The following is a 25536-nucleotide window of genomic DNA, read 5'->3' on the forward strand; positions in this document are numbered from 1 at the left end:
AATTCAAAGTTATCTTTTGGCTGACAAAATACTTGATGCAAAAGATCCTCACTTCAAAATCCTAGCCTTTGTCTCTTTCTATCAAGATTTAGCACCTTCAGCATTCTATAGAAGTTCCTAGCCATCAGGCTCAACTTCTCTTTCTTTGGACTTCCTTAAGAACCATTCTTTACATTATCAATGCTACTCTTCAAGGCAGGATTGATAACCCCTTTCTACAGAGGAGGTGACTGCCACTGAGCTGAGGGTCTCAAGCACAGCATTTGTGACCTTCACACACGTTTCTACCCATGCCTCCCTCCTGGCAGGCAGCTCCCTCAGGGTGGACTCTGACGCAGGGTCCTGGGACACCCCCTGCCCTCTGTCCACTTTCACCATGGAGATGAGTGCAATTGGCAGTGTCCCCATTCCCCACTCCAGGCCCATTCATTTCTCAGCTTGCATCCTTTCCTCTTCTCCCTCTCTTTCTTCCAATGCTGCTCAGTTACCTCATAAAACTCTTGTTCCCTCATCCTTTCTCTCTCTTATTCTCTTCCATATGGGAACTCAAACTGTACCCTAAGCTTGTCTGATGACTGCCAAAGTCCTGCTAGTGGCATAAAGAAGTGAGACATAATGAAAGATCAACATCTCAAGCTCTTGTAAGTACCAAGAGGTCCCTTTTAGAATCTCCACAAAAGAACCTTCTACTTTCTCAGTCCTTCCTAATTAAACTGGCTTTTCCTTAAGTACCAGCATTCCATGTAAACAAAACACTTTTGTCTTCACTATTGGGTTTCTGTTTTAATTAATGTTGCATCACAGCAACATTGTCTTCTATTACCTTGGTCGCAAAGATACAGCATGTCAGTTACATTTTCAGTTACACTGCATCACTATTCTATGTAAAACCATGTAGTAAATGCCAATCTGACTTAAACTTCTGGAAGGAAATCAATTTCAAAATGAGGACTTGACTTGTTTTCCTACTCAGTTTTAAATATTTGTTATAATAGTTTCCTTATTGGCATATTTTCCTTTGTAAAGAAATGTGGAAAGATACCTTAGCACCATTCTCAAAGCACAGTTTTACATGTAACACCCCTACCTGAAAAGTATATTTTATTATGATCCCATTTTACAAATAAGAAAACAGAGTCAAAAAAATTAAGTAACTCACAGCTAGCAAGTGGCAAAAACCTTAGTTTAGCATCCTCCCGTTGATACTTTCTTAGCCACCATACTGTCCTTCTCCCCTGTATTGCCTGGAACCTGTAGGCACGCAAATTAAAGCCTCCCAACATGCATTGGAATAGGCCATGATTGTGTGGTCCATCTCCCCCATCATTCTCAGCAGTTGCACCATCTTCTTCCCCTCAAATTGTTCAGATCTCACCAAATCTCAGAAAACAGGAAACGAGACCAGCAAAAGTTCTACGGGGAAAGCAATAAATCCAGATCTCTAGTAAATCCAGAGCTATTTTTTAAAAGCTATATCTAGAAAGGAGAGTCTATCCATGCAATTAATAATCAATATGTACTATGGATTTTAAATAGCTCTTACGTGGTTCTGAGCCTTGATACAGAATATGGTTCATGCCCCTGGTCTCTTCTGTTATCCAGACTGTTGCGCTTTCCTTACTAACTTGCTCTAATGGCTTTAATACAGACTGACCAACAAGATATTATGGAACGGAGACATTGTGGGTGGTGGCACAGTCAGAGACTAAAAGGAGTGAGAGTCCAGATCTGATTGCAGGAGCTGATCTTTTTCCACCAGCGTGGCTGGCTCTTCAACTGGTGCTGACAGGTGAGGCCAGAGTCCATTGGCTCTTGCAGCCTATCATGTTGTTACTGACCTGGTACTTATTTCAGAAACGATTTGGCAGTCTGTGGAGAACAGGCTCACTCACACTCTACCCTACCCCCATCTATTTTACCTTCTTGGACTCAAAAGGCTGGAATTTCAACATTTCCCAGATTCAGCATTTCCCAGACTCTCTTGCAGCTAGAATTCTAGATACAAATTAGATTCTTCTAATTAGATGTGCTTGCATGAGATCCAGCAGACAGAAGTGAGGCAGAAACCATCTTCCCTCCCTTTCTTAAGCTGTTTCTGCTAACGGGCAAGATCATTAAATGTGAGCTGATTTTTTAGCAGCATTATTCCAAGGTTCAGTCTCTAGTTTCTTAGGTACTGAGAAGCAGTTCAGGCAGTTGGCAGCAGCAACACTTTTATTCTGGCTTCCTGAGCCCTGGACAGCCACTACGGGATATGTTCTGAGTTGCTCTTTCCAGGGGTAATCTCAGAAGGTTCCCTGGTGAGTCAGGCCTGGGTTGCCCATGTCTTCTTACTCCACCTCCTCTGCCATCAACAACATAACCACTCACATTTCTTGAATGCTATGTGTCAGGCACTATGCTAAATGTTCTACATAAATCATTTTATTTAAGCCCCAAAACAATACATGATGAAGGTACTCTTACTATTCCTTTGTTCCAGATGAATTTGCTGAGGTTCAGAAAGAGAGGTAAAATGTATAGGATCAGAGCAAAACTACCAGGTAAATGAGCAGAGCTGGAGTTAGATCCCAAGTCTTCCTGGCTCCAAAGACTGAACTCTGTCTCTTTAAAGTATTTGAGGGCCTGGACCTATTAGCAGATTTTAATTGTTCATACATGTTATACTGCTGAAAAGACATCATTTTTTTCCCTTTAATACACTCACAGAGGCCAGCCTGTTTTGTATCAAGATTCATCCAGGTGTCAGAGAAGCCTTCAATCTAATTAAATAGAAAAGTATTTGAAAAATCCAGAGGTATCATTTGGTAAAAACTGTCTAAATCACACCAAGATCATTTTTATTTTACAAGTTACAGAATTGAGATGGAAGCAGACACAACCTTTTGCCTGCCTTTGGGAGGACCAGAGCTAGGGGTGTAGGCATGAACTTACCAGGTGCTCTGTTCACAGCGAGGTTTCGGAAATGGCTGCCTTTGATCATCTCCACGGATAATCGCCCCGTTGTGGCATTGTATGACAGCCCCACCAACAGTTCTGGCGCCCCTCCATGTGACAGCGACTGCGTGGATGAAGCACTATCACTGTGAGACACTGCAGATGGGCTGAGCGGAGACTCTCCACTCTGCAGGGGAAGAACAACAAAGGATCCATTGGCCCCGGCTGCGCGCCTCTCCCATACAGAAAGCCGATATGTTTGGCGAAATTGTGGCCCCAATCTCCACTGCTGCCAAAGATTACTAAGGGCGCACTCCGTGTGAATGATAATAGGGCCCAGGGAGTGCAGTCCTGGATGGGATCCCCTGCGTTATTAGCTGACATATTTGTTTCAAGCACTGTCTCCATTCACCCTTTCCTCTCTAAAGACAAAATGGACAAAGATGTTATTACTAGTGTAAATCAAACCTAGAAAGATACATGGAGAGCTAAGAAGACATTTACTATAGACCCAAATTCCCTCCTGTGCAATTTGTGCTTAAATGTTTCACGTCCACCCCAGGCATGAGTTCAGCTTCTGTTTTCTGCAGCTTCCTGAAGAATGCAGCAATATAGGAGGCATTTTGCCTTCACCAGAAAAGAAATGACCACTGGCTGCCTACCACCCCATAGAACATTTGGCCCACAGTTCTGCTTCTTAAGGTTGTCAGGAATACAATAGATGCTATATTTTTTTTTTCTTTCTAAGGAAATGAATTCTATTTAACATGAGCACTTTTACAAGTGCTTAGTAAGGAAGTCGACACAAGGACTGTGTGTCTTAGAAACCTTAGGCACCAGCAGAGCCCACACTTTCTGTCATATATTTGTGCATTGCTTGTCCAAAGCATCTGCCCCTATGCACCAGACATGCTGGGAAGAAAAGGACAAAGGAGCTCAGGACACTGACTCTCACCCAAGAAGCAGCAGTGGGAACAGGCTCTGGGGGCTGGCGAGCCAGCCTCCTAGAGCTACCACCTCCTCCATCAGAAACATGTGCATCAGACTTTGTGACAAGTTAGAGGGGTGGAACATATGTATACCTATGGTGGATTCATGCTGATGTATGGTGGAAATCAACAGGACATTGTAAAGTAACTATCCTCCAATTAAAAATAAATTTTAGAAAAAGAAACGTGCATTGGACTCTGCTCAAGTCTTTCTTCTCAACATCTGAAATCATTTGCTAAAATTTCTCATCAGGAACCTTGATAAATAAATGCATTGAAACAAATCAAATATTTCTTAACATCTTAGGAAACTACCCTGTTTACAAAGCCACAGCATCCCTATAGAGCCCACAGAGGTTTTCATAGAACATAATTTATAAACTTGGAGAAGGAAATAACAACCCACTCCAGTATTCTTGTCACGACAGAGGAGCCTGTTGGGCTACGGTCCAAAGGGTTGCAAAGAGTCGGACACTTCTGAAGCAATTTAGCACACACAATTTATGAACTACAGAGCAAGGTGGTTTTAAGAGATGCCTTATAGCCCCAGCTGTCTGGATAATGATAATCCCACAAGGAAACAGTTGCTTAGTTTGGGGTGAGGGCCACCCCGTCCCCTGGGCTTGTGCAGAAGTGTCCACTGTGAGACCTGTCACTGCACAGCTTGCCTTTCCCGTCAAATCCTCAGCCTTATATTATAAACCCCTCAGTCTGTCACAGTGCATTGTCCAGTGCATAGCTGATAATCACACTCAACAAATAACAGGTAAATGGGAGGACTTTTACTGCAAGGTTCTTTCACATGGCTCATTTCCCCTACTCAGCTCTGTGCCCCCAGCACAAAGCGCAGGATCCGACACAGAGTTACAGGGGTGGGAGCATCCCTGTCTCCACGCTTTATGATGCAGGACTCCTATGAACTCCCACAACTTCTGTTCCTCAGGATTTAAGACATACTCTACTCTGAGCTTGGGGAAAAAAGAAGGATTTGAACAGAGACAAGAGAGGGAAGCCTGATGTGCTGCAGTTCATGAGGTCTCAGAGAGTCAGGCACGACTTAGTGACTGAACCAAAACAATAAAGATATGATCTAGTTTATGTCTCAAAGGCTCCTTCTGGTCCCCAAGCTGGAAGTAGTTTATAGGGGTCAAAGGTGGAAGCTGGGAGATGACTAGGAGGCCATTTCAATAATGCAGCAGAGAGTCAGGCTCTGGTTGGATTTTTAATAAAAAGCCAGTAGGATTTCAGATGGAGAGAAGTTACAAATGACTTCTAAGATTTTTGACCTGAATGCAAAGCACGAGATTGTCTTTAGCCAAGATGGGAAGACTGCAGGTAAAATAGATTGTTGCTATTTAGTCGCTAAGTCTAGTCTGACTCTTGCTACCCTATGGACTGCAGCCCACCAGGATCCTCTGTCTCTGGGATTTCCCAAGCAAGAATACTGGGGTGGGTTTCCATTTCCTCCTCCAGGGGATCTTCCCAACCCAGAGTTCAAACTCACATCGCCTGCATTGACAGGCGGATTCTTTGCTACTGACCAACCAGGGAAGCCCAAAATAGATTTTGTGAGGCAAAAATCAGGATTTTGAGTCTAAAGATATGAATTTAAAGACATCTATTAAAAATGTAAGTGACTGGATCCCCCATCAGCACAGTCTGAACTCTCTGGCTCCTTTCTTCTTCCTCAGACAAGTCAAGCCCCTTCCCACCTGCTGGTGTCTACATATGCCAGCCCCTCTGTCTGGAGACCCTGTCCACATGGCACCTAGGCTGGCTCCTTTGGTTCCTTGTTTTCTATGTCATCCCACCACCTGAAAGATAATTTTTTTTGACCCTTCAGAAGAAAATGCAGCCTGTCACTCTCTACTCCGGCTGTCTATTGTTGCCCTCCTCCACCAGATTGTAAGGCATCACCTGTTTTGTTCACCTTGCAAGGGCATTCCCTATTTCGTCCCTTCCTCTGCCTATGTGGCACCTGACATATAGTAGGTACTCATGAACATTTTGGAATGAATGACTGACTGGCCCAACAGCCCAAGGTAACTACCTGATCTTTTATGTGATTTTTAGGAGAGCCTCACACCAGGATCCTACGTCCCTGGGATTTCCCAAGCAAGAATACTGGGGTGGGTATTTATATATATATATATATATATATATATATATATATATATATATATATATATATATATATATATATATATATATATATGAAACCCACAGGAACAGAGTTACTTGTTTGTAGATATAAAAGCTGTGCTGTCTTATTTTGAAACCCAGAGACATAGCAGATGGGCATGTGGAAAAAGCCCAGTCATATAAATGGAAGGTCTTAGAAGTGGCTGGAGTTCAGGACTACTCTACAGCCTCCTCAGGTGCACGTGTTAAGAACCTCACTTTGAAAGCCCCATATATCTCTGATATGTACACTGGGGTCGGGGCAGGGGGATGGGTGGTAGAACCACTTATCAGCTAACGAGAAGGCCAAGAAATCTCTCGCAGTTTCCCTGTGTCCTCCTTTACTCTGCTGCTGTCATGACCAAAAACGGATAGGGATACATCCATCATCCAAAATGGATAGGGATACATCTATCATCCATAGGGATACAGGGGCTATGGGCACAAACACACAAAAAATTAAAAACCCCATTGTACCATGAAGTGCAAAGCATGGCTCACAAGGATGAGAAGGGCAAAATGGAAATTAAATTAAGGGTGTCTGAATTCACAGGCTGAATATACTACATTAAGGGCTGACAATTCCAGATCCTCCAACATAGCACGTCATTAGCAGCACCATTTAACATACTCACACTGATATTACTTCTTGGCTCCAGAACAAGAGTCACTTTCATTTCCCCATCTTGGTGCAGGTGGCTGAGATAGAAGAGCCTCTCACCCATCATTCTCTCCCGGGTCATCTTGAGGGCAGCGTACAGGCGGAAGCGGACCGCACAGGCAGCCACATCTCTGGGCTCCAGCTTGGCGAAGGTGACTTTCTCCTTGAAGATGGGGTTGGACCCTCTCTGTATGCTGGTCCTGCCCCTCTGTTTCTTACTGGGCAGCAGCACAACGTGCACTTGCCAGGAGTTGACGCCACTTCGGTCCTTATCCGGAAGGCCCTGTGCTCTCACAATGGTCACTGTGAGCTTCTGGCTGGCAGCTCTGTATTCAAAGATGACATCCAGGTCACCACATTTTGAGATGGGCTCTGGGACCCCAGGTGGCACCTGAAAATTGGTCCCGTCCTGTTCCTGTTGTAGACAGAGGGAAAGATTAGGAATGGAACAATGCCTAATGCATCTTGGAAAGATGGTGCCCCTCTGTGCTTCTTCAGAACCTCACACTTTTGGACTGGTAGCTTATAACCTCACACATTAGAAAGGTCTGTTTCCTGGTCTCTCCATCGGACTGGGAGTTCCTTGAGGGTACAGCACCAGACATATGGTGAGCCTTCAAAGCATATGAATGCTTTTGTTTCTTTTTTTTTTCCCTTTTTTTTCTTTAATTTTTATTTTTACTTTATTTTACAATACTGTATTGGTTTTGCCATACATTGACATGAATCCACCATGGGTGTACATGAGTTCCCAAACATGAACCCCCCTCCCACCTCCTACCCCATATCATCTCTCTGGATCATCCCCGTGGACCAGCCCCAAGCATCCTGTATCCTGCATCAAACATAGACTGGCGATTTGTTTCTTACATGCTAGTATACATGTTTCAATGCCATTCTCCCAAATCATCCCACCCTCTCCCTCTCCCTCAGAGTCCAAAAGTCTGCTCTACACATCTGAATGCTTTTGAAATGAATGAACAAAGCTTTTACAATTTGCAAAGTGCTATCATTGAAACCAACGGAAATACTAAGTCTAAAATTAGTTAATTATGCAACTGCCAAAAGCTAACTTTTCCTTACGTTCCCAGGAGAAATGACTCTGCCTGGGCCTGTGCTCTCTGAGCCAGGAGGCCCTGCAGAGAAGGATCCTAGTGCAGGCCATGAGCCTTTAATAGATTGTCTATGTACATGGTGGAAAAAATTTAAGATAGAGCTTCTCAAACATTCTAGTGGACTTGAATCATCTGGGAATTCTGATTCAGTAGGACCAGGAGCCAGGTCTGAAATTCTGCATTTCTCAGGCCACAGGGAAGTCTCAGCTAGCCTCCAGTCACTCTTGGAGTAGGAAGGGTTTAGGAGGGCATCCCCTGCAGCCACTTAGCAAATACAACACTGGGCTTGGGGACAGAATACCTGGGTTGAAATTAAAATTCAACATTGACTAGATTTTTGGCCCTGGCCAAAAGGGTCATGCTCTCTGTACCTCAGCTGAAAAAATGAGCATTAAGGTGCCTGCTTGATAAAGTGTCGTGAGGTTTTAATGTGCCAATCACTTCAGTCATGTTTGACTCTGTATGACCCTCTGGACTGTAGCCTGCCAGGCTCTTCTGTCCATGGGGTTTTTCAGGCAATAATGGAGTGGGTTGCCATGTCCTCCTCCAGGGGATCTTTCTAACCCATGTCTCTTATGTCTCCTACACTGGTAGGCAGGTCTTTGCCACTAGCATCACCTGGGAAGCTGTGGGAAAATGCTTGGCTCAGACAAGCCTCCGAAGATATCTATTCTCATCATTGAACTGATGCTTATTTACAATCATGGCCCCTTGTTATGAAATATCATTTTTAGACAGAAGTTCACCTCAGCCAGTCAGATCCAATGACCTCACTGAGAAAACTGAGCTGAATCACATTTGCTCTAATGAACCACCCTCGAACAAACTATTACTAATGTCAACATAATTTGATTTTTTCCTCTGAAGGCATGCCTCTTGCTCATGACTAAATTTTGGTCTGATTCTCACTATAAATAAGAATCAGTTCTTCTTTATGTAATAGAGTATCAACTGTGCTAAGAACTCTTTTATTTTTAGATCAATATGTACACACTGCTGTTTAAAATGGGTAACAATCAGGGTCCTGCTGTATAGCACAGGGAACTCTGCTCATGTTATACAGCAGCCTGAAAGGGAGGGAGGTTTGAGGGAGAAAAGATACATGTATATGTGTGGCTGGGTCACTTTGCTGTATACCTGAAACTACTACATTTTTAATTGGCTATACTCCAATATAAAATAAAAAGTTTGAAAAGCAAGGAACTCTTTATTTTTAAAAATATAATAATAGACCTCATAAATGCATGTTTATCAATAAAACTCATCCACAGAATTCAGGTGAAAGTGCGTGGTTCTCTGGAATGAGATACTGTTAGGAATCCCAAGTCTACCACATACTACCTCTAGGACGCTGGGCAGTTATTTAATCCTTCCCACTTCCTGTTTTAATCAACAGTAAAATGGAGATGGTTTCTATTTTACAGGGTTGCTGTGAAAATTAAAGGACTTGACACCTAGTAGATGTCTAATAATTGCCCTCTCTTTAAGATTCACATTAGTCTACCAAGAAAACCTGGGCTCCTTGTTTAAGGGAAAATTTAGGCTTCTTACATTTTTTCCTCTGAGCATGCATTCATGTGTGACTGTTTCTATTCAGAGGTACTTAGTTTCAAGTGATAAAAGTGGTTGCTATAGAGACTTTTGAATACAACTGACTAGTGTAGATATAATATTAGAAGCAAGTCTCCAAGGAGTTATGCCAACTCAAAAATCAAGTCACAGTCTTCTGTTAAAACTCCCATCTATTTTAGCTTACCCTTGATCATCTCTACATTGCTTGCTGGACCATAAGGAATAACAGTTAACACCCACTAAAGCCCTTCCTTACACCAGGTAGCACACTAAACCCTTTATAGACACAAAGCCCATTCATATGCACTTCAGACCTTCTTGGCCTCTTGTTCCTTCTTCCCCTACAGGCTGGGCTCTAAGGAGCTTCTGTCTGGCACAAGCCAACAAAATCTTTCCTCCCTCCCACACAAGGTAACTCTCAACTCTCACCAAAGGCCTATCCGCTGATGTCAAGGCTTGGAAATTTACAGAATACTTCTTGTCACCCATCAATATAAAGTCCAGAGTATGTGAGGGCTTCATGCCCCCCATGCAGTAAATTTTTCTCCCCTTGGACAGATGTCCTAGGACTAATTTCTACAGCTTCTTATAGTATAGTTGCACAAGATCAAGTCAGGAGTCACACTTAGTGGTAGACAACCGGATTATACACTCTCATACCGGCTCTCCCTTCCCTGTATCACTTCCCTTACCCCTCACTCTTGATTCCTGGGACTGCATGTCCTAACAAAGTAAGCTGTACTTTTGGGAAATCCAGCTAAGAAGCATTATCTTTTTAGATATGCATATTAACTTTTCATTAACCTAATAAGATAGGTTTTCAATATCCTCATTTTGGGGCAGAGTGGAACCAAGGCTTAGAATGCCTAAATAACTCATTCTTTGCCATCCAAATCATATGCCCAGCCAGAACTACCCAAGATTTGCCAGTATTAATGCTCAAAGTCCCAAATCTCATGTGAAACAATGGTATCTACCTTCCTCCCCCACAAACCTGTCACCTTAACTACTTACATGCATAGTAAGTGTGTGAGATGAAGAGGAAATAAGATAGGAGATGGGAGGTAGAAACACACTACTTTGAATTTCACATCCTTTTATGCTTCTGCTCTTGATATTAGCTAACAGTTCCTAGCTTTGTCATCAATGTCAATGCCAAGGTAAAAATATCTAGTTAATGAGCATTTCCCCACTTATCTACCAGGCTCTGCATTCAGATAAACGTTCACTCCATCTGCAGCTTTGTGCTGAGATCCTGGGGAAGGGTCTGAAATAACTGTCCTGAGACTCTTGAATCAGACACAGCTCCAGGCAACAGTCAGACTCTGGATGGGGACAATCCAAGCTATGGCTCATAAAAACTGGGCTTTGTGGTCCCTTCCTGGGTTGATCTGAGACCAAGATTTGTGAAGGCTGATATTTTCATAGCAATTAATTATTTCAGCATACTCTACCTATCACCAGGCAACTAAAGGTACTCCTCAGGTGGGTACTGTTAATACAGCTAATCCATCTGACCTTCCTGCAAGGTAAAAATGTCTTCATTTTTATCCCCATTTGGCAGATTTTAATTAACTTCTCAAGGCCAATCAGTTAATCAGTGGAAAGCAGAGATGAAAAGTGGGACAGCCGCCTCCCTGTGTGCTCAAAATCGCCAACTACCCTCCTATCATCATCCCTGCCAAGACTTGGGTCTGCAGGAAAAAGTCAATGGCCTTTTCTAGCAGAGAAGAGCAATGCTTGCAAAACCATCAGCCTAACAGGTAGGCACACTGCATGACCGGTTTCCTTCTGAGGCAAAATAAATGATTCCTTTGGCTCTCATATCCTGGGTTTTCCTTTAAGATGGGAACACTTGCACCACCCTGGCAAAACCCATGAAGATTTAACGATGTTTCTATCAAACTGAAAGCTTTTCTGTTTTAACAAGATACTGTTGATGTCATCTGTGTGGCCCAAAGTAAACAACCCCACAGTGTGTTCCTAATGCCAGATACACAGGGGAAGAGAGGCTTCTTAATACAGCTAAGAGGCAAATAAATCAATTCTTAAAAGGCGAGCTAAGCCTGCAAAGCAGACATTTACAGGAACTGCCTCCACACTGCATCTGAGGTTCTACTGTAGGAGCACCAAATTACAGTTTTTGTCTCAAAATAGATAGGAGGTTGAATGGAGCACACAGAGATGTCTGGGTATTTTTGGAGTCTGAGAACATTTAGTGCCCTCAACACCCAGTCTTCTACTGAAGCTCCATGAGGCAGGCAAACGGGAGGTTGCCTGGAGAAAGTAATTCCAAGCCCAGTGGTACGGTTATCAAGGGGACAGACTGTCAATAGGCAGGTAAACAGTTCTGTTTTGTTTATGTGGTGAGAGAGCCAAAAAGAATCGTATTTTTAAATGTTGAATGTTAGTGTGTGGGATTTGATCTGATTCTTGGCAGTAAACCAGTAGGAAGCAGACTTTTTTAAAATAAAATGTATAAGATAGATAGCTTTGAGGGTCTCTATATGAAGGGTTTATTTTAACCAGCCACAAACCACGTATCTGAGTTGCCATCCCTGGACTTCAGCACTAACTCTACACAGAGCACGTGTACCCCTGCGTCATCTCCCCATGCTTTCTCTATGTGCTCCAGTACCTTAGCCGTCAGGCTTTGAAACATAATTTTCTGTGATTTTTTTTTTTTCTCCTCCTTGATGAGCATTTGGTGTGTATGACGGTCCAGGTTCTAATAAGAGATTCCCCCTGTTTATTTTCTCAGGCAGATTGACGCTAACAAAATCCATCTACCCTACCCTTCTTCCTCTGTTCACACAAAATTTTATATAACTACATGAGTTATTTCATCAACATTAATTTCAAAGTAGGTATTAGACATATTAAATATTAGAATATTTAATGTCTCTTAAAGTCATGCACAGAGAAGGCAATGGCACCCCACTCCAGTACTCTTGCCTGGAAAATCCCATGGACGGAGAAGCCTGGTAGGCTGCAGTCCATGGGGTGGCTAAGAGTCAGACACGACTGAGCGACTTCACTTTCACTTTTCACTTTCATGTATTGGAGAAGGAAATGGCAACCCACTCCAGTGTTCTTGCCTGGAGAATCCCAGGGATGGAGGAGCCTGGTGGGCTGCTGTCTATGGGGTCGCACAGAGTCGGGCACGACTGGAGCGACTTAGCAGCAGCAGCAAAGTCATGCAAGGAGATCAAACCAGTCAATCCTAAAGGAAATCAACCCTGAATATTAAATAGAAGGACTGATGCTGAAGCTCCAATACTTTGGTCCTGATGCTAAGAGCCAACTCATGGAAAAGACCCTGATGCTGGCAAAGATTAAAGGCAAAAGAAGAAGAGGGCAGCAGAGGATGAGATGAGATGGTTAGATAGTATCAGTGACTCAATGAACATGAATCTAAGCAATCCTCCAGTCATACTTCTGGATGTTTAGGCATATTTGGGAGTAAGTTTCAACTGGAAAAGAAATTAGGCAATGTATGTTTTATCAGAGATTTAACCAAAAAGCAAAGTCAATGGACAGAGAGACATGACAGACTAATGCCATCTCTTAGAACTTCAGCTCAATTTGGATCTAATAAATAGGTTCATACTATACGATCTTCATCATAACACCTTGTATAATTTCATTTGCAGGGTCATTGTATTTTTTACTTCATTCCCAAATAATTCTCATATTCAAAAATTCATAACTTAAGATTTGGTATAAATATATATATATATATATACTCCATTTAATTGAAACTATGAAGGAAATAATCCAGCCTCCCTAAAGAACTAAAAACTCCTTTATATAAAAAATGAAGCCTGATTGTTACTGGGTTCAATCTGCCACCAATGCTTCTTTTTATTTTCCATTTTGATAGATTTTACTTATATATGATGTTTTTAGTGGCACACATAGGAACTGGGACTTGGTCATCTGAATAAAAAATATATTTCCATTAAAGGCTGTTTAGGTGTTTATTTTTCAAAGCAATGCTTCCTTTTTGGAAAAATTTTCTTCTTGAAGGGTGGGGAGAAAGGGAGGAAAAGAACGGGGAGGGGAAGGGTAACAACGAGCCAGGGAGCTGACAATATTCAAGCAAGGAAAAACAAACAACTTGCCTCTGGACTCCACACAGAGGAGCTGTCAGTAGCATAGGAATCTTCGAATCCCCGGTTATTAAAAGCTGTCTCCATCTCCAGGCTGCCCTCTGTGGACTGCCGGCTGAGGCTGTGGACCACGCTGGTCTCTCCAGGAGATACACCATGGTGCCTGGTGTCCCCCAGGTCACAAGGGGACTGTGAATGGGCAGAGATGGGATCATCTTCACCGTAAGACAGATTCTCAGAATAAGTCAGTTGGCTGGCTCCATCCAAACCTAAATTTGCGAAAAGGAAATTCTTTCAACTGCACTATCATGTTTCATCTTTTTATCTAGAGAAAATTGGCAATAACAACTACCCCCAATCAAGTTTGCTAAAACAAAACTCATTAAATAACATCTGCTGAAACACACTTTCATCTATATAGTGGATAAACTTGGCCCATAAAATCAAAATCCATTAGTTCATTATATAGGATACCAAGAAGACTGAATGCTTTATGATAATATGAGCATGTTTAGGATGTACATTATGTTAGGAGGATAAAATAAGTCCAGCTCTTCACAACTCCATGAACTACAAGCCACTAGCCTCTTCTGTCCATGGAATTTTCCAGCCAAGAATACTGAAGTGGGTTGTCATTTCCTCCTCCAGGGGATCTTCTGAGCCCAGGGATCAAATCCACATCTCTTGTATCTCTTGCATTGGCAGGCAGATTCTTTACCACTAATGCCACTAGTGCCACCTGGGAAGCCCCTGGAATCAGAGGACCTGGGTTTAAAATCCAAGTTCTGATTAAGAACTTGAACAATATTTGAACTGTCTTAACCTTTGTTTCATTGTCTATGTGTGTTTGCTTACTCAGTCATGTTTGACTCTTTGTAACCCCATGGACTATAGCCCACCAGTCTCCTCTGTCCATGGCAAGAATTCTCCAGGCAAGAATACTGGAATGGGTTGCCATATCGTCCTCCAGGGGATCTTCCCACCCAGTGATCGAACCCAAGTCTCCTGAATCTCCTGCATTGCAAGCAGATTCTCTAACCACTGAGTCGTTGGGAAAGGCCATCAGAAATCTACTGTGGACATGTGAAATAATATCTGCCTAGCAACCACCAGCCTTTCCATAAATATTAACCTTGCTTATCTGTTAAGCAGATAAGCCTCATCCAACCCAGCAAAGCCCATTCAGTACTACCACCAAACTTGTAGACATCTATGGTCTCATAGGCTATGAAAACAGCAGCTGTATATTTTTGTTCACAGCAGTCTTCAAGCCCTCGCTCCTCTCCTTTCCTTCTTGTCCATCCGTAGACCCAACAACTCCCAAATCTCCCCTGACTCGTTTAGACTCAGAGTCTTTCTTAGCCCCTAGTGTCATTCTCTTCTCTCCCAGTACTCCCTTACCCTGTTCATCCCCTTCCTCTTCCCTGACAACCAAGTTACCCTCAGATAATAAGGAAAAACTGACAGGGTCTTACTGTTCTTCCTAAGCAATAGCTTTCACCCTAAATTGCCTCCCACATCCAGAAAGTAGCCAAGGATGTCTTTTCTCTTTGGCCTCTACTCTTCTCCAGTGTCCCCCACTCCCAGGATGATGGAAAATTAGAGATATAGACAGGATTCGTGAGGATGACAAACTCAGCTCTTATTTACACACTGTATAATAGCAGTTGTTCCCACCATTGGTCTTAAAATCTGAGCTAGAACATAAGGTCCTTGAAGCTGCTAAGCAACATCCATATACTGCATAGTCTTGTCCATGAAAACAACAGTTGTATATTTTTGTTCACAGCGGTCTTCAAGCCCTTCCTCCTCTTCTTTCCTTCCTGTTCATCCAAAGTCCCAGCAACTCCTGAATCTTCTCTGACTCCTTCAGACTCAGAGTGGGTTTTATTAAATCCCAAGTAGCTTTCAAGGCTATGCAGATAACAAATACTTGAAACAGTAAGATGTGTAGCAATATGGAGCAGTGTGGACAGTGGTTTAGCAGACAATATTTGACCCACCTACAATAAAGACATGAACTTAAAAACACAGCATCACCCTCTGCAGACCAGACACAAAAATCTTTGGGAAGACTTGGTTTTCAGGGCACCAATTCCAACCCCTCATTTGGAATTTTGCCAAATCATGGCAAGCCATTGAAAAGTTCTCCATCTGCCTTGTTTTTCTTAATAATTCACTTCAGGCCTCTTGGAAACACTCTCATAGGATACCTAAAATCTTGACATTCATACTTGCAGTTATTTGGCAAACACACACACACACAGACCCAGAAAATGACAGAACAAGGGTTATTTCATTTGCAAAACCCTATAACACAAAGCGGAATTTTCTTCTCAGGCTTTAATTAGCCCATCCATTCCTCACATACACGAACACTAAAATGTCCTATTAAACAGTGGGTCATCCATCAACGTGTGTAGCGCCCAGCAGGATCTCAGCACAAAATCTAACTCTGCCAAGAAATTACCCCCATAAAATTGTCTCATGACTTCAACTCCTACAGTGATAATACTTAGATCAGTAATAAGGGAATTTTCAAAAGCTACATTAAAGCCTTAAAAAGCTATTCATAACTGAAAAACGTAAGAACTATATTAATGTAACAAACCATTTTCCTTGACAGACAAGCAAGGAATGAATTAGAAAGGCAAATCTTGGGGACAAGTCAAGTTGCAAGGAGGGGGAAGGGTTATTCACTGTTACATAAAGCATCTTCGCATGCTTTAAATTAAAGAGGGTCAGGTCACCTTAAACACATACAGAAAAGTAATTGCCTGTTGTCAAGAAATGTATCCTGGCTTCTTAGAAATTATAGAGCATAATTGTGTCACATCAACCATATTTATTTTATGAGAGGAGATATTTTAGTCCATATCCCACTTTGAAGGAGTATAAACCTATTATCCTTTTATGCTTTCTTTTCTACTACAAGACTCTTCCCTCCATTACCCATACTTTTGCCTACCATTCGTGATGGTCAATTTTATGTGTCAGCTTGGCTATAGGCCTCAATTATTCAATCAAACGCTAATTTAGGAGTTGCTGTGAAGGCATTTTGTAGATATAATTAAAGTTGACTTTCAGTAGAGGGGATTATCCTATATAATCAGTCCCTTGAAAGGCCTTAAGAGGAGAACTGAGGCATTCCTGGAGGAGAAGTAATTTCATCTATAGACTGAAGCTTCAATTACTTCCTGAGTTTCAGCCTCTCCTTCTGAACAGTGGATTTCAGAGCTCCCACAAACATATAAGCCAATTCTTTGCAATAAATCTCTTAAAATACATACACACACACACACACACACACACACACACACACACACACACACACACACACAGAGGAGATAACTGACTTGTTTTAAATGACACCAGGAAGGTAATGATTAGCTACTATGAAACATCTTAAGAACTAAATATTTCACAAACAAAAATAAGGTTTTGCTCGAGACAAACAAACAGTCCAATATGTGGGCTAATATTCTGTAGCCCACCTTACATGCATAGAGACGTCGTGCACAGCTCCTGATTCAGAACACTTAGGCCAAGCCCTCTTTGACATTATCAGGAATACAGTGACAACTAATTTACAATAACACTAAATCAGATATGTGAAACAAGGGAGAATTTAGCTGGAATATGAAGAAGGTTCTGGAATATGAAGACGGTTTTAAGTGGGTTTGGACCTTGAATTTCACTGGTTCTATGTTCTGAATGCACCCTTTAAGTGAAAGAATTGTCTACAATCAAATTTGATCTTGGGGCTTCCCAGGTGGTACTAGTAGTAAAGAACCCACCTGCCAATGCAGGAGACATAAGAGATGGGGGTTCTGTTCCTGGGTGGGAAAGATCCCCTGGAGGAGGGCATGGCAATCCATTCCAGTATTCTTGCCTGGAGAATCCTAAGGACTGAGGAGCCTGGTGGCCTACAGTCCATAGGATTGCAAAGAGTCAGACACAACTGAAGCAACTTAGCATGCACGCATGCAAATTTGATCTTAGAAAAACATGTTTAAGGTAGAAGGGAAAATAGCTAAATAGAGAATAGGCATTAAAAAAATTCTCTCTGGGGTGCATGCTTAATCTTTCCATTATTCTTTACTGCTGACACAAATTCAATGATCTAAAAATGAACAAAAAGAAATGGCACAGAAAAAATCATGCAATAAAAATTACATTAACATTTCCATGGCATTTGATAACCTAAAATTTAGCATGCAGTTAATCATTCTTATGAAAACTCCTGCTGATTTTCTTCAAAATGTACAGGTAATTCATTCAGTGTAGTAGACTCATTCCACCCTTCGGTAGAGAAAAATGTAGCCTTTCTATCACCATCTGTCAAAAAACTCAGAATCACACCAGTTACGACAAAAGTTGCTGCTAATTCCAGGAAGGTTGAGGGCTAGTGTGTGTCAGAACTCTCAGAACAGTGTGTTTGTATAAATCAAAATCTAGACACTTAGGCCTCTGGGAAATGGGGCCATTAGCTTTAGAATTAAACAAGCTACTCATAGGGGATCAACTGCGATTAACTTTCATTAGCTAACATTTGCCCTCTCAGTGGAGAGAGAGGAATGCTGTGATGTAACAGCAGAGAAAAAGCAAATAGGAGACAGGGTGAGGAGATTACAGAGGGCCTCTTGCAACTGTTACTATTCTTTGGTTACATTGAGTGTTTATCTCTTGGCTTACCTGGGCTAAAAAGATGAGCAATAAAATGCTATGTGGCCCATGCGCATTAGTAAAATTACATTAGGTCAGCAAATTATTATATTCCTGCTAAAAAATAGGGCTCATTTGTTAATTTTCCTTTCTGCCTCCTTTGTTCTTTTTTTGCCCACTTCATCCATATCATCAAATCAGAAATTTCTTCTGTTATCGTCTCTCAGTTCTACATTCTCCTTTTTGTCTTCCTACTACTAAGTGCTGAAAAACAAGGAAGACCAACTATGAGCCCGTTGATTGGATGAACCACAGCACCAGAGGAAAGAAGGAAAAGATTAGAGAACCCAGGTCATTTTAGACCAGGTCACTGTGGTAGACAGTATGACATTTTCCCTGGCTTTTTTTTTTTTTTTACCAGATACACTTCACAGACTGTTCCCTGTTTCAACGTCCTACGCCATTCAGGGTTCTGGGCATACAGGAGTCAGGGAGATAGAGATGCCTGACCTTTGCTATAGAAAGCACTAAGAAATATCGTACTGTTCTTTCCCTAGGTTGTTTTGTGTGCCTGGTGGGCAGGGAGAAGGACCCTTGACAAGCCCCACTCACAGTCACAGGCTGTGCTCACCCTGCCCTGAGTGTCCCCCTCTCCCTTTGTGAAAAGTACACTTAATATGAAGATGGAGGGTGGCAAGAGATCTGCTCATACCGAGGATTCTAATATAGGTTGGGCTCCAGAAACCACAGGGCGTGAGGGAGAGTGTGCAGGGTACATGTTGTTTAAAAAAGGTTATTCAATATTACGAAAACACATTATTTTTATTTGGAAGGTAAAACATACCTATTGTTTTAATAATACAACCTATCATCTAGGATTACATAGATATATGGAAAATGGATCCTACATTTTCAAATGGGAGGAAAGGCACAGAAGTGCAACATCAGCAGACATGTATATAACATTTTTGTACTTGTCAGAATGGAATGAAATTTTATAAACCTTGAAAAATGCCATTCTAGTTATTAGCTGTCAAAACGTACAAAGCAGTTAACGATGAGGAAGGAAGGGGGTTCCACAACTCAGGATCAAGACTTTGGTACCGCTGATCCATTCTCTCTGCATGAGGCTCCTTGGAAGATCTGAAGCAGCCCTTTTGCCCTGTCCCACCTTCTGGACATCACCCTTCTTTTTGCTCTCCTCTCTGGACTCACAAATACCAGTGCAGTGACTCAAAATCATTCTTACCATTAGACATACCTGGTCTAGATAAAGGAAAGGTTTGATGCAAAGAATACCTTTGCAGGTGGACACTTCTGTGCTGTCTTCTTTGTGGGTGGAGAGACAGTGACTGGGTTTTGGTTTATGCTCCAATCCTGTCTGCTTTCCTTTCTCAGATGCTCCCGAGCGGAAACTCTGGGACCGGGACACAGAAATCTCAAATTGTTTGATCACCTCCTCATCACTGTCAGAAGATGTGGACAGCTCTTCATCATCTCCGAAGCTGTTAACTAGAAGCAAACGAGAGCCATGAGTCTTCTATGGGGCCCACCAGAAAACAGAGACAGGTATTCCAGAGAAGCAGTGGTCAATTAATCTGGATCAAAGCAGACTGAAGGTGGGTAGAAAGAATTTAAAGCACTTTTGAAACACAAGTTTTGAGTCCAAAGGAATGAAACAGGAAAAGAAAGCTCAGAAGGGTAATTAGAACTACAGGGCTAGAGCTCAGAGAAAACACTGGTACCCCCTTCCCCATGCCACCCCACTGCCAGTGCCCTGTAACCAACATGCTGAGCCCTCTTGAGCTGGGCAGCCTGCTGGGTCGTTACACTGCTGACATGTGTGCACGACTGGGAAAAGGACCGGCAATCTGGACACACATGTATCTTGTGTGTACTTCTAGCTGCTGGTGATGAAAACTATGCTCTTTGCCTCATCTCAGCTATTAACACACAGAGTGAAGACTCACTTCAGAAAAGAGATATTAGCTACTGAGATCTTCCAAGAGCTTCCTAGATTTGAAAAGCAACACCACGTTGTATGTGTCTTAAAAATTTAATGGATAACTAGTTTATACTAGAAATGCCTTTCTCCATCACCAACAACCCAACCCAGACACTCTGAATCATTCGTACCACTTTCCCCACCCCAGCGCACTGGTCAGTCCTCTTCGTTTGTCCAGCAGTATCTGATCATTCCTGCCCTTGCCCATGTTGTTCCTTCTGCCAGAAACCCTCCCTCCCCAGGTATTTAACTGGTTGACTCCTCTCAACTTTGTGGTCTCAGCTTGACTTCATCCTAAACACTTCCCTGATTGTTCTACATTAAGGAGCTCTGTGGGCTTACCTAGACAGCATATTAAAAAGCAGAGACATTATTTTACCCACAAAAGTCCACCCAGTAAAGCTATGGTTTTTCCAGTAGTCATGTATGGATGTGAGAGTTGGACTATAAAGAAAGCTGAGTGCTGAAGAATTGATGCTTTTGAACTGTACTGTTGGAGAAGACTCTTGAGAGTACCTTGGACTGCAAGGAAATCCAATCAGTCCATCCTAAAGGAAATAAATCTTGAATATTCATTGGAAGGACTGATGCTGAAGCTGAAACTCTAATACTTTGGCCACCTGATGCAAAGAACCAACTCATTTGAAAAGACCCTGATGCTGGGAAAGATTGAAGGCTAGAAGAGAAGGGGACGACAGAGGATGAGATGGTTGGATGGCATCACCAACATGATGGACATGAATTTGAGTAGGCTCCGGGAGTCAGTGATGGACAAGGAGGCCTGGCGTGCTGCAGTCCATGGGGTCGCAAAGAGCCAGACACGACTGAGTGACTGACCTGAAGGAGTTCTGTTCCCTGCACTTGCTATTTTTTCTTTCTTCTCCCCAATAAATTCCGTGAAAATAAAAACACCGCCTGTTTTGTTATCTGATGTCTCTATAGTACGTAAAACAATGCATGCTAAGGAGTAAGTACTTAATTAAACACTTGTTGAATGTTGACTGGATTGATGAATACTCAGTGTTTTCTCTCAAGCCTGAGCCCTTCTCTCACCCTCAACACTCACACATGATCCCCTGTGTCTGGGATACTCTTCTCTAGTCCCTGTCTAAACTAGCCAAGAATCCAGCTCACCACTAAGGTCTCAGCAGAGGATCATTTCTTCCAGAGATTTCTTCCTGATCCCTTAAATCAACTTTAGGGATTTAAGGCTCCTTCCATGTGCTGTAAAATCACTCTCTAGCCTGTCCTGTCAGTGCTTCCTCCAGCTTTGTGGCAGAAATTACCTATTTAACTGCCAACCATTCCATCTAACTTGTATACACCCTGAGTATAAGAAGCATATAAGACCACCCACCCCTGTGTCCCTCCAGGCACTACCTCTGTGTCAGGCAAGGGCAGATGACACTGTAAATATCTGCTGAATATGGACTGGAACTATAAATAATAGGGAATTATTTTTTAAAGATTTCCTCTTTTCATCCAAAACTCACAGTGGTTCCAGGGAAGAATATGGTTGTTAACAGGACAGTGGGTCCTGAAGATCAGTTAAGAATTAGAGGCTAGGAAGAAATTTAAAGGCCATATTTTAAGCGAGAGAAAATACTTGAAAACACTCACCTGGCCAAAACATTTACTCTCTGGCTCAAGAGTTGATTTTCCTGAGGCTCTTTGGAAGCAGTTATAACAAACATTAATTGAATGTCTTTCATATGCCAGGAAGTGTCCTAAGTGTCTTACACATATCTCATTTAATCCACACAAAACCTCTATTACTGTTCCCATCTTTCCCATATGAAAATTGAGGCAGAGTAAAGTCTACAACTGTCTGAAGATCACACTGCCAGGAGAGGGTAGAACCAAAATTTGAATCACGGCAGTCTGTCTCTAGAGGCCACACTTCTAATTACTCTGCTGGAGAATCAGAGAGAGGTGGTAGAAAGAACTCATTCTTTGCGCTCGCTCATATTAGCTAGCTGAGTCTGTGTGGCTGAGACTCTTAATCTCTCTGACCCTGTTTCTTCATTTGTGGATCATTTCTAATGTATGGATCATTTTCCAGGTCTTTTCTGGATCTAAATTCTCTGACGCCAAACTTTCTACCTGACAGGTGTCAACATTCAATCTATTTCTCTTTTATGGAGTAGCTGATCCAATGACTTAAGAGCATATTGTATTCAGCTCGCTCAATTTTATAGTTATCTGGGACCAGACCCATGGAAATACATTTAAAGCTAAGTGTTAGAAGAGATTTCATTACCATCCCAACAGAACACCATTACAATAAACAGTCTCCTCATGTCTCAGTGTGCTAGGCATAGTTCTCTAGCACGGGATGGACCATCACATATGGAAGAGATCCACAGATAACAGGACCAAAACTACACTTTCCCCACCTTTAGAGTATAGGACCATCTACATACCACGGGGGTAGTCAGGGGATATATGTGCTGGAGAAGTGGTTGTATTAGACATCCACTGGCACTTTTTTCAACTCTGAGATTCCATTCCACGTGTAATACTAGGCCATTTGTATTCCATTAGTATTACTATACCAGGCCACATGGCCTGCCTCCTGAGAAACCTGTATGCAGGCCAAGAAGCAACAGCTAGAACTGGACATGAAACAACTGACTGGTTCCAAATTGGGAAAGGAGTACGCCAAGGCTGTATTTTGTCACCCTACTTATTTAACTTCTATGCAGAGTACATCATGAGAAACGCTGGACTGGAAGAAGCACAAGCTGGAATCAAGATTGCCAGGAGAAATATCAATAACCTCAGATACGCAGATGATACCATACAGCAGAAAGTGAAGAAAAGCTAAAGAGCCTCTTGATGAAAGTGAAAGAGGAGAGTGAAAAAGTTGGCTTAAAACTCAACGTTCAGAAAACTAAGATCATGGCCTCTATCCTATCACTTCATGTTTCCTGATGGGGAAACAATGGAAACAGTGTCAGACTTTATATTTTGGGGCTCCAAAATCATTGCAGATGGTGACTGCAGCCATGAAATTAAAAGACACTTGCTCCTTGGAAGAAAAGTTATGACCAACCTAGACAGCATATTAAAAAGCAGAGACATTACTTTGCCAGCAAAAGTCCGTCTAGTTAAAGCTATGGTTTTTCCAGTAGTCATGTATGGATATGAGAGTTGGACTATAAAGAAAGCTGAGCGCTGAAGAATTAATTGATGCTTTTGAACTGTGGTGTTGGAGAAGACTCTTGAGAGTCCCGATCCAACTGGTCCTCCCAAAGGAGATCAGTCCTGGGTGTTCATTGGAAGGACTGATGTTGAAGCTGAAACTCCAATACTTTGGCCACCTGATGAGAAGAACTGACTCATTTGAAAAGACCCTGATGCTGGGAAAGATTGAAGGCAGGAGGAGAAGGGGACAACAGAGGATGAGATGGTTGGATGGCATCACCGACTCAATGGACGTGAGTTTGAGTAGGCTCTGGGAGTTGGTGATAGACAGGGAAGCCTAGCATGCAGCAGTCCGTGGGGTCACAAAGAGTCAGACACAACTGAGCAACTGAACTGAACTGTATTACTATTAAATTACATATTATTAATATGCTTAATTACATTAATCACATTAACATATATTAATTGTATTAATAGTGACTAATATTAATAGTATACTATTGTTTTACTATTAAAACTTTTCAGAGTCAAAAGTCATCAATTTCAGATTAAGTGAGTTAGTCCACAAGAATTTCCTCATATATAAAATTAAGAATTAGAATTCATTAATTTTACAGTATTGGGTCCTTGATTTTTTTCCCAGTGAGTCACTGATCATCCACAGAGCACAGATTCTCCTCACTCAATATAATAACCATTACTGAGTCCAAGCTTGCTCTGCTCGCTGCACAACGGGCCAATGAATCCGAGTCTCAAAGGGTTGCGACAAGGAAGAGACTTTAATTGGAGAGTCGGCTGACCAAGAAGTTGGCAGGCTATCTTGTCAGGGCCTGGTTGCCAGGTTCTTTATAGATCAGAGCTTCGGGGGCGGGGTGAGGAAACAAAGTAAAAAGACTATTCGGTCCTTGCAAATGTCCCCTAGAATGGCAAGCTTCAGGCAGGGGAATGTGTTAGTTTTACTTCCTTAAAATCCTTCACAGTTGGGCTGCTTAGGTTATCTCCCTGAGGCAGACCATTATGTATTCTTATAATACCAAAAAAGGGTTAAATCACAGAAACAGATCCAGCATAAATTTTAAATTACTCTTCCTTGTTGCATAATCATAACAGTAATTATAATGTTTCCCATTAACTAAACATAGACTATATCCCAGGTATCTTCTGGGGACTTCACATATATTATTCCATTTAATCACCACAGCAACACCATGAAGTAGGGATAATTATTATTACTCTCATTTTAGAGATAGGAAACAGAGGCATAGAGAGATTAAGTAACTTATCTTAGGCAAAGAAGTTGGCAAAGTAACAAAGCTGGGACTTGAACATAGAACCTCTGTTCTTGGTCAGTGCACAAATCATCAGACATTATTGCCTCAGGACACTAGAGCCATATCCAGATTACTTTTCAGAATGCGCGAGAGGGGGTTTTGCCATTTCCACCCTGAAATCTGCCAGGACATTGCTTCCTTTGAGAGGAGAGAGCAGTGGGATAAGAGTCACCCTATATGAATGAGAGTGAACGCACCCAGGTTGCAGTATAACTGGTCCAGTCTCCTCATGGAATTCTAAATGCAACAGTACATGCTATTCTAAGCCTCAGTCCTCAAGGATCTCAGGAAATTCTCTGTCTAAAAATGAAACTTGTCATCCCTCCTAAAAACCCATTGGTAGCAACAGAAGTCAATAGTGGTGCTATTATAACAATAAAAGCAATCCCATATACAGCATTGATCATGAACTAGGCACTATTCTAGAAAGTTACATCTGATAACTTACTTACTCCTCACAATAACCCAATGAAATCAGTACTTTATTATCACCATTCTGTGAATGGGGAAACTGAGGCATCATGAGGTCAGTAATTTGCCACAGTGATGACAGGCAAACATTAATAAACACTGTAACCAGGATTCAAACCCAGGTGGTCTGGCTCCAACATCAATATTATTATGACCATATTATGCTCCTTCTGTCCTCTCTTGCTTGAAGGAAAAAAATCCCGGTCAAAATCTATACAACTGTGTTTGATCATTAAGAATATAAAATCACATATGTTGGGTTAGAAAGGATTTTCATAAACATCCATCTATTCTCTCATTTTCACAAACAGAAGCCAAAACCCAAACAGGCAAAATGTATACCAAGCCAG

General features: G+C 42.0%; 1 protein-coding gene across 1 annotated transcript in view; it reads right to left on the bottom strand.

Moving 5' to 3' along the window:
- SYT16 (synaptotagmin 16) overlaps positions 1-25536 on the bottom strand; it is a 125819-nt gene that overhangs the window by 20739 nt on the left and 79544 nt on the right. The window contains exons 2-5 of the mRNA XM_018054082.1: positions 19532-19744; positions 13580-13836; positions 6743-7183; positions 2935-3124 (exon numbers count right to left, since the gene is read on the bottom strand). Of these exons, the coding sequence (XP_017909571.1) occupies positions 2935-3124; positions 6743-7183; positions 13580-13836; positions 19532-19744 (1101 nt within the window). The remainder of the gene's footprint in view (positions 1-2934; positions 3125-6742; positions 7184-13579; positions 13837-19531; positions 19745-25536) is intronic.

This window comes from Capra hircus, chromosome 10, assembly GCF_001704415.2.
Source record: "Capra hircus breed San Clemente chromosome 10, ASM170441v1, whole genome shotgun sequence".
Classification (NCBI taxonomy): domain Eukaryota; kingdom Metazoa; phylum Chordata; class Mammalia; order Artiodactyla; family Bovidae; genus Capra; species Capra hircus.